General features: G+C 40.3%; 1 protein-coding gene across 1 annotated transcript in view; it reads right to left on the bottom strand.

The window, feature by feature from the left end:
* Positions 1 to 4,208: 4,208 nt before the first annotated feature.
* Positions 4,209 to 10,691, bottom strand: part of LOC308284878 (unconventional myosin-VIIb-like) — a gene marked incomplete at both ends in the record, with an annotated part of 41,816 nt that continues 35,333 nt past the window's right edge. The window contains 9 exons of the mRNA XM_080725602.1: positions 4,209 to 4,304; positions 4,408 to 4,527; positions 5,404 to 5,487; positions 5,570 to 5,686; positions 6,539 to 6,724; positions 7,498 to 7,604; positions 7,904 to 7,991; positions 8,244 to 8,360; positions 9,623 to 9,728. Coding sequence (XP_080581728.1) covers positions 4,209 to 4,304; positions 4,408 to 4,527; positions 5,404 to 5,487; positions 5,570 to 5,686; positions 6,539 to 6,724; positions 7,498 to 7,604; positions 7,904 to 7,991; positions 8,244 to 8,360; positions 9,623 to 9,728 — 1,021 coding nt within the window. The remainder of the gene's footprint in view (positions 4,305 to 4,407; positions 4,528 to 5,403; positions 5,488 to 5,569; positions 5,687 to 6,538; positions 6,725 to 7,497; positions 7,605 to 7,903; positions 7,992 to 8,243; positions 8,361 to 9,622; positions 9,729 to 10,691) is intronic.

Genomic DNA, 10,691 nt, shown 5'->3' with positions numbered 1-10,691 from the left:
ATGGCAGAGCAGTGGCTGACGTCGCCATCTGGTGGTGATTAGTGTGTGGTGAACGTCAAAACGAGTGCTCCTTGACAACTTTTACTGGTTTCTTGAACATACTGTAACATATATATATATATATATATATATTTATTTATTTTAGGGCTGGGACTTGTCTGATTAATTACATAAAATTAACACAATTAAAAAATATCACATTTTAATAGCACTAAGTGTTTGCACCACAGAAGCTTTCTCACTGGAAGTCCGGCCAACCAACCAACAAACAACAAACCTCAGTGCACGCAATGGGAGAAGAAGCCAATCAGACCGCTTGTTTGCTCGGCCCAGTGAATATAACTAACTCAATAACTACAATAACTAACTCCTATACGAAAATGCGTTTGAATTGTCATAAATTTGCTTCTCAAGTCAAATAATTATATGCGATTAAACATGATTAATTTTGATTAATTAATTACAAAGCGAGAGAGAGAGAGAAAATAGATATATAGATATATGATTTAATGGAATCAAATTAAGCATTTACAGTATGCAAATGTGTATTTCACAGGTGGGTCTATATGTCAGTCAGTTATTACAGTTAGATTGCATCAGTACACAGACTGAGCCACAAACAATCACACTGCACCCCTTACTGTATGCACCTGCCCATGGTAACCTGATTTTTTTGGTCAGAGGGTTTCCATGGTAACCGAGCAATAGTCTTGACAGGCAATGAGGAGGGTTGTATAAGTAGTCAACGCCACAGTAGTAATGCAGAAAGGCACATTCACACTAGTATATTGGTGTCATTATTGCAGATATGCATTTGGAGATTCATTGTGTGGTGGTGAGGAAATAGTCAGGTCCAGGGGCGTCACAAGGGGTAGGAAAGTGGGACTGAGTTACTAGGGCCCAAGGTGGTGGAGGGGCCTTAATTATTTTATACTTTAGCTCGTGAAAATGTGTGCAAATCTTTGAATATATGTATTTTTTAAGCGAACATTTGTAATTCAAATTGTGCTTCTGGGGGGTCCCTGGAACTAAATATTTTGAGATGGGGGTCCGTGGCCAAATACATACCATTTTGGGGGTCCTTCACAGGAAAAGGTTTGAGAACCACTGCCATCGAAACATAGATTTTTCAAAAAACCTTAGAAGGATTTGAAATATTCAAAGATTTTCATGATTTTTCAAAAATAGCAGATCTACAAGCTTGCAGCGCGGCACTCCTTGCCGCGCTGTGAGCTTGTATATCTGCTATTTTTCAATAGTTAAAGCACAGGGGCCCCACAGTGAATTCTTGTACCCGGGGCCCAGAATTTGGTGCGACACCCCTGGTCATGTCCCAGGGAAGGTGAGGAGAGAGTTGGCTGCCATTTTGGAAACCCGCTCAGGCTGTGCAGAGATGACAAATGACTGTGGCTCCACAAGGTGCCTGTATAATTTATCTTGGACTGATAATACATGACTTCTCTACTGTGTGTACAGAAGCAATTACAATTACCATCTGTTATCACAAACTCCCATCAGATAAGGTCCAAAAAGTTTTTTTTCTTCCGCCATTTCGAAGACTGCCTTTTGCCACCAAACATAAAAAGCACCAATACATTCCATACAGAACAGAGTGACCTTTTGAAAACTAGAACCGTGACTGAAAGTAGTGCTGTAGACTGGCACAAATAATATGACACGCACATTTTAAAATAAACTAAACTGTATGATGAATGGTTGTTGTGATACGGCACAATCATTGAATTAGACTTATAGGCATATCCTGATCTGAAACTGCTGTGGTGAAACAATTAACCTTTGTTTAGCAAGTGCATTTCAGATTTATACTGTACAAAGTTTGGGTTTGCCCATAGACCGTATGCACGTCTACACGGAGACAAGCTGTAAATGGTAAATGGTAAATGGTGCATTTATATAGCGCTTTTAATCCAAAGCGCTTTACATAGATTGTGCATTACATTCACCCATTCACACACACATTCATACACCGGTGGCGGAGGAAGCCATGCAAGGCACCAACCTACTCACCGGAGGCAATTAGGGGTTCAGAGTCTTGCCCAAGGACCCTTCGACATTAACTCAGGGGGAGCCCGGATTCGAACTGGGAACCCTTCGGGATTTATACCCTTCGTGCTCTAATACCAGTTTCTCTACCCCTGAGCTATGCCGCCCCCAAGCTGTGACGTTTCTCATGGTAAACTGCGACCTTCGGTCGCAATAATACATACAAAAATACCCACACAACATAATTTAATTATTAATATAAAATAAAGAAAGCCCACACCATTGATTATTGTTTTGAAGCCTTCCCAAGTTGAAGTGATTTAGATTTAGGTCCTGCACTCATCCATATTATTATAAAACGTTCTGTCTGGATATGGGAACAAATGAAATCATCAATGTATGTTCTGTTGGTGGTCTTACTAAATTTATGTTCAGAATATGCCAATAAAAACATAGTACTGTACCTCTGGGCCTGGGGTTCCATGTGTACAATATTGTACCATCTATGCCATCTAGTGGCTAAAGTCAAAAAGTTTGTAGGTTTGTTTTTGGCAAGCAACACCATCACATTAAATTTGGTAGAAAATTGGGGTTGGGGAAGCTGGGGAAGAACACACACACACACACACACGCGCGCACACGCACGCACGCACGCACGCACGCACACACTTTTTAATCTAAAACAATCCCCCAGCACATACACTGTCCTGGTCATTTTGATTTATATGAAACTTAACATGAAATCTATCTCACCCAAATTAGTGTGGAGATGAAGAATAGATCTGTGAAAGCAAGAATGTATTTTGTATCCTAAAGTGCTTTATTAGATAATTGATATTAACTAACATTGTAATGTCATCAAGGACGATGATACACATTTTGGTAGCAGACTGGCACTGCAGTCATTCAACCTTACTTTTTCATTCAACATGTCAAGATTATACAAATGCACATTTTTAGTTGTTGCTCATATGAAACAAAAAACTTTTCAGGCTCTCAAGAACAGACTAACTGAGCTCCAGTTAAGTGAAAAGGACCTTTTCTTTGACGATGGCTGGCCAGATTGCTGACATAGAAACATAGGTTTTTCAAAAGAATCTTAGAAGGATTCAAAAGACACTTATAGAATCGGGTCAAAATTCAAATTTTCATGATTTTTTCAAAAATAGCAGATCTACAAGCTCACAGCGCGGCACTCGGTGCCACGCTGTGAGCTTGTATATCTGCTATTTTTCAATAGTTAAAGCATAAAATAATAATACACTATGTGTACCCGTTCTGAAAGATCACAATATTCCAAAGAACCATTTCATTCTTTTCAGATACTTATAGGTGCATAGTTTTACTAAGAAACTTTCCAATTTCCCTTTGTGGCACCTAAAAGTGCAATAGGTGCTATACTTAAAATTGTACTATTATGGGAAAGTCTATAAAAATCTATAAAAAAACAACAACAACACATTACCGCCACAATGGAATGTTGCTAAACTGGCATGGTAGAAGGATGTTATATTCCCGATCTCAGATGACACATGGCCACATATTTTGAAATGTATCGTCTCATCCAAGTCATACATTGAATGATCAAAAGTTATGTGTACTTGGCCAAAATATACCCTGGTTGGCATTAATTAACCCTTAGTGCCTGAGATGTTTGTCATGTACTAGTCATGTAATTCCCTAGATAAATTCAGCTTGAGTCTCCATCAGAAGAAAATTGTACTATTCTCCAGGCAAAAGCTATATCATTTGTAATGCTACTGACCCAGAGGTAAATCGTTCTTATGTTAGTGAAGCCTGTCCTGTTTAAAAACTGGGTTAAATGTGGTCTAAGCAATATTGTTTCGTTAAACCAGGTGCTAAATAGCTCTATATTCTGAAAGCAATCAGTGCTTGTTCAGGAACAGAGGTCTGCACATCTTTACTAAAATGCATAGCAGAATTTGTCAAAAGCTACCCATCACTTCATATAATTTTCTCTTACGCACTTACACATAGCCAGAGATAGCCAATTGGATCCAAAACACTGTCAAGCAATCTACATGTCAGGAAATGTATGTAACTGCAGTATATTATAGGTAGGTGTTTTGTTTTTTCCACTGGGGAGGGGTTCAGCGAATTAACGTTCACGGCTAACAAACTGAAAAGCAATAAATAAAGTAAAAAAACGTTTCAGCCTGTAATCGCTTCTTTCCCACGAGATCTCAGGAGAACATCTTGTTTCTCGGCCGCAAAGCAGCCTTCCTCTCTTGTTCATACATGTCGATGTAGGATCTAAGAAGGTCGTCCATTCTGTGGCCCTGAAGAACAAAATAACCAGTTGATCTTCGTGTGTTTGTTTATCCTACAAATTAAATATAGGGTGAAACATTTCTCTATGAGATAAAGGGTCCTGCCACTTACATCTGATGTTTCGCAGGTGAAGGTGCTGCCTCCCAATAGGTTACCAATGGTTATTTGGAAAAACGTGGTGCCACTGTACCAGTTGGTGATGCGGTTAAAGGAATGCATCACAAGCAGCACCTAACGGGTTTAATGTCATAATTATTAGACAATAGTAGTACTTAAATTGCATAATTATGAAACGCCATGATGGAATACTACTATATTGTAAAACTATAACAGCAAACTGTACATTGAAGAATAACCAACAGTGCAATGCATGGGACAACTACAACTGGTTGAGCTAACATTCTTATGGGCCTCTCACCGGATGCAGTCAGTGCAAACTGAGCAGCAAAGTGTGAAGAAAAAAGAAAGTGTGTGTGTGTGTGTGTGTGTGTGTGTGTGTGTGTGTGTGTGTGTGTGTGTGTGTGTGTGTGTGTGTGTGTGTGTGTGTGTGTGTGTGTGTTTTCACCGTTCAGCCCCATCTACTATATCTCTCGATATTGGCGGTGCATTGAAAGGTTGCGACACAAAGTGTCAAAGTTGAATTTGTTTGAACACTGAGCGGTGCAGCAGGCAGTGGAAACATGACAGAATGCTGTTGTGCTCACCGTCAGTGGGAAATTACTCTCCATTAAAGTCAATGGCCATTTGCATTGAACAAATCCAGTGTGAACTGCCCATTATTGAGATAAGAATACTATAGTGATACATGTATTGTAGATATGTGAGAAACAATCACATGCTGTACATCAGTCTTCAACAGGGGGTCCGGTACCCCTAGGGGGTTCTCAGAGTTACTACAGGGTGTCCTTTTTTATATTAACTTGAACTGAATGAATCCAAAATACACTGATGTGCTGTCAAACGATGAAACTATATGGAATCTATGAAAATGTTGTGGGGGTCCCTGCTTCATCTCTCTCTCAACCAAGGGATCCTTGGCCTGAAAACGTTGAAGACCCCTGCTGGACACAATGTTAATGTGTTGGTTAATATGAGTCAAGCACAAACCTTTGTCTTTGGGTCTATAAAGCTGACACCTAGCTTGCTGATGACAATTCTGAGCTCTGTTGGGTAGCTAGGTTCAGCCGTTTGCTGCAAGGAAAAAATATAATCAGCACTGAAATCACATTTATTTCTCCCCCAAATAAGTCTCCATTCGATCAAGATTGCTTACCTTTACGTCAAAGAAAGCACAGCCGAAGGTCGGCCAGGGGAAGATTTTTCTAAGGAAGGCGATTTTGGCCTCGTCCACAGTGATACCAGCCTGCTGCTTATAGGAGGAGATGATGTGCTGCAAACAGATAGAAAATAAGAGCACAGCTAAAATGATCCACTAAGGTTACAACAATAACAATCACATAAAAGCTACTTCAACCTTGTTCATCCATATCCTCACTAGGGATGTCCCAATCGGGATCAGTGATCGGGTATCAGATCGGATCGGGTTGAAAAAGATCGGATCGGAATTGGAATTGGGAGAAGAAGATCAGGATATGCTTTATTTTTGTGTTGATCCAATGCTGCACTAAGTGAAAAATCGAACCTCTGTTCGAAGTGGAGCTGTGTGTGTGTGTGTGTGTGTGTGTGTGTGTGTGTGTGTGTGTGTGTGTGTGTGTGTGTGTGTGTGTGTGTGTGTGTGTGTGCAACAGCGCCCCTCCCTTAACATGTGTGGCCAGAAAAGGTTACTGCAGGCTACATACCCGGAGACAGACAGACAGACAAACAGACAGACAGACAGACCCACACACACGGCCACGTATAGGGAGCCCCACACAGCTCCAAAAAGAAAAAGCTATATGCATGGATACTCTCATTTAAATAAAAATCTGCCTTAAGGGATATCGTGAATCTGTTTGTCTTTTCTTTTTTCTTAATGCATTGCCAAAAGATCGGATCGGGAAAGATCGGGATCGGGAGCAAAAATATGTGATTCATATAATTCAATGGACCAATTATTCTTTTTACAGATCATCATCATTGAGCTCCCAGGAGGTTAGCAGCAAACACCACCAGCGTGGCAGAAATACAGCGGGATAGACCGTTTGTGATGCACTTAAAGGTAAGACATTTAAAGAATCAAATGATATATTATCACATCTTAATCAATATACCTTTCACTCCTTTAAAACCTCCATTCTCCTACCTTCTTCCACTCATCAGGGGACATAAGTTTCATCTGGTCAGCAGGAACTAGATCTTTCAGCATCTTGGGGATCATGACAAACTGCGATTTGTCTGAGTCTACTTTGACTCTGAAGAGGAGCCCAGCCAGGCTGATCATGTCCTCCCTGGTACAATTATGCCGCCCCAGTAGGTATTTAGGCAGCTCCTGTGGCGATGAAAAGAGCACCTCATTTATACTCTGTCACATGCATCACTTGCCAAAAAGAACAGATCTCCAAGCTAACAATGTATGGCACCGCCATGAATTGTTAGATTGAAGATCTGGTCTTAATGGCAAACGACACTGTCGTGAGATGGATGATCATTTTTTTAGACGCTCGTACTCTGCCACCAAATCAAGGCAAAACAGAAGTCAGACATTCCTTGAATACATATTGATTAAGTCTTTTACGTTTGACCTTTTTCACCCAAATCTCTATAGGGCAGCCCAGAGCCCATTCTCATAGGCTGAGCCTATGAGCCCTGAGCGCTGAGCCTACAACCATATTCCCACCCAATTTTCATGAAGATTCCCCATCTGTTCTTGTTATTTGGTTCACGGACAGACTCCAATAACCTGCCAACCATGCACACAGGCAGGGTAAATATATACTGTATGTATTTAATATTTATTAAAAAGAGCCTCTGTAATACGCGCCTTAACCACTAGGCCATCGGTGCACTCAGAGCTTTGACCTTTTAACAAAAAACGTTGTTTGAACAAAAAGTAGCACTCACACTACCATTAAATGAGATTAAGTGGAGGAGGTTATCTTATTTGGTCCATCAGAGGTTACTACAGCGCTTTGGGTCAACATCTGTTGTTTTTAATGTGCTTCATGGATCTTTATGGATGAATGAAATTGACTTACATAGTGAAAAGGAATTGGAAGTGATGGAGACTAGAATGTGTTGTGGCTGTGAGAGTGAGAGTCTGACCTGTGGGAAGTGGAAGGACAGGTCAGCGGTCAGGTCTCTGCCAGGAGTCACGTTGAACCACAACTTCCTCATGAAGAGGACCAGGTAAGGAGCAGGGGTTGGAGCGCCTGGGAAATACAAAGATTTATTCTCCTCTATATATTAAAACACAGAAGATGTTTGGTCTGTTTCATTGCTTGGTGATGAAAAGAAGAAGGGATTTTTAAGGCACTGTGACAGAAATATGATGGCAAAGCACAGAGAGATGGATGGATAGATAGATAGAAAACAGCAAAAAATTGTTAAGACATACTGTACCTGATGTACAGTATGTCTTAACAATTTTCTGTCTGTGTATAACCAAATATAAATGTATAATACAGTGTATGTTTGAACATTAAACAGCAAACTGACAAGTAACCATCACCTTCTTTGACTTTCTTTGCTCTCTTAGGCTGGTCTGTCTGCCTTAAACTGTCAAAGAAATACTTCCGGTCGTCCAAGCTAATCATGATCTGGGGAAGGAAAAAAGAAATCGAAAAAAAGTCTAAAGTTGTCGGTTGTTGTTAGGGGACTGTCTAATGAAAATGAATCGTATACCTTTTTTGATAACTTTTCCACTATTTCCCCCCACATTCTGCAATATTCTGATATCTCTCTATCAATTAGAAGTGTATGTTCACACAGATGGAACCGTTTCCCCGCTAATGCCTACAGAGTTAAATAGAAAACATAAAAAATCTGAAAGCAATTTTACATTACCACACCTTTCTGAGTGTGGTCTTCATGAATAGACTGTAGCCGTCGGACGAGCTCAGGCCGAGCGTTGTTGCGATTCCACGACACAGATCCCTGATTCTTGTTGTTGAGGTCACTTCAAACAGCTACAGTGAAAAGGGACAGTCATAATGGTCCACTTTGAGTTTATATGGTACAGTATTATCTCTTTCAACGGTAAGGGAAGGGAAGAAAAGATAATAAAATAAACCCTTATTGATCCCTGGGGGGAAATTCAGGTGTCATTGTAGCAACAACAATAAGAATGAAACACAGGAACAGGTAAGAGTAGAGATCCTTAAACACTGGGAGCATTTACTTAAAGGAGCTATAGTCAACTTTTTCTTGAAAAAAACTGACTTTGTTTATATCCCTCTTCTATTCTTGATAAGGGATATAAACAAAGTCGGTCTGAAAATGGCCAAAATGATTTATTTTATTTTTCTATTCATTTTTGAATAGAAACACATATATTAAGCTTAATCTTTTTTATAAAATATTTTCGAAACATTTTTATTTTAGCGCCGGTTTTTCAAGAAAAAGTTGACTATAGCTCCTTTAAACTACTATTTGTGTCATGAGTAGGCTATGTCCAGACAGAACATGTATATATATGTTATATATGTTGACCGTTCCGTGAGTGCTGGTATTCTCTTTTAGAGATGCTCTTTTTCAAAAGAACATGTATATAACCATACGAGTAAAGCACCAAAACTAAATAAGAAAGAAAAGCAAGACAACTAATAATGGCATGGGATAGTGTGGATATTGGACTTCATGTGGTCTATGTCATCAGTCATCTATGACGTACAGTATGTATGAATGTGTTTGACTCCAAATTTGGACATGGTTTCAGCCCAATCCAACTGAAATTCACTTCCATTATAAAGTTATTAAATACTGTATATATATAAAACATATCGTATGTGAAGCCTACTGACAGCATGCACACGAAATGTGATGTTTGGTTTGTGAGATTAGCCTTGGACAGACACACGCACACACACACCTAGATGGCAACCCTCCTACTGATAATGGAAGGAGAAAAACGCCCGCACACTGTTCATATGCTCCAAAAACTTACTTTTATTATAGGCAACTGGCTGCAACGTTTCGACTTTACGTCTTCATCAGGCAAAAGTCAGGCAAAACCCTCCTACTGAGCCATAGCATAAAAATAATATGTACAGTACTTTCAAGCCAAGCAACCTGACTATTAGGCAAAGACCATGCGTTCTATTGCATCGACCATCATACACATAATCATAGCCGAGGATGGGCCAAAGGTATCTGGGTTACAGGACAGGGTAATGGCTGCTCAATGAGCAGACGTGGTCACTGCGTTAATAAGAACATGGCGGTTCCTTACGTCGTCTGTTTCGTTGGGGAAGTGGACTTTGTGGAAGATCTGTGTGCTGTTCTGTTGGACGGCCTCCACTTCCACCTGATGGGGAGGCAGCTGTCTGGGCTCCAGTCTAATGGCACAAAGAGGTACAGCAGAGAGCATGTATGCATGTCAGTTTAACTCTTTAAGAGTGGACAAAGTTCAATAACAAATTATCCTGAAACTCTACAAACCACACTAATAATTAGTGTGGTTGCCCTAAGAGGGCAACCTGTTAGGGCAACCTACAACCAGACTATAGTACTTGTCTGACTTGATTCTTTACGAATAAACTTGCCGCGCTATTCCTCCCACAATTTTGGTGGCACGCACTTCGGCCATATGTCAAATCGACTGGCTTCATCGGGAATCGTGTGCTTGCATTTTGCTAAGAGATACGTTATATCTTACAATAAATGCAAGACATCTCTGTGAGTATGTGTGAGTATGTGCGCAGCGTATGTCGAGAATCGTTCGTCCCACTGGCTCCAAATTCGGCATGCGCGTTCCCCGCCGCCAAAAAAAATAAATGAAGAAATGTACAGGTATGTACAAAAATTGAGGTCTACAGCCTTCTAGAATAAATCATCATTACTTACACAAGCAAGTAATGAGCAAGTATGTATGTATGTCGGTGTCTCCTCTTGTTTAATGATGACATTGCGAGAGATGCTGGTCCCTGATTGGGCTACGGTCTTAAGAGGCAATGAGGGACCAGTATTCCTGATGATGTCAGTGGTGATGTCATTGGTCATAATATATCAGTTCTTTTTTGGAAGCGGTGATGCCAGTGGTGATGCCATGCATGGCCTACTTGTGCGCAAAGCGCAAGTTGGCAGGCACCTCGACAGAGTGCATTTCTAGTTACATCTGTAACCAGAGCTATGCCACATTGCAACTTTGCAATCAAGTTACTAAGCAGAAACCTTGAAAAATACAAATGTTTTTATCACAAATTGCACTTTTGCTGATAAAAAAATACATACAGTATATAGCAAAGACTTTCAGGGAGTGTCTTCCTTGGCCTACTGGAAGCATGGACAGAAAATAGATT

Source organism: Nannobrachium achirus (genome assembly GCF_963921795.1).
Source record: "Nannobrachium achirus genome assembly, chromosome: 5".
Classification (NCBI taxonomy): Eukaryota; Metazoa; Chordata; class Actinopteri; order Myctophiformes; family Myctophidae; genus Nannobrachium; species Nannobrachium achirus.
Note: the sequence above shows the minus strand (reverse complement) of the source record. Positions and strands in the feature narration are given on the sequence as shown.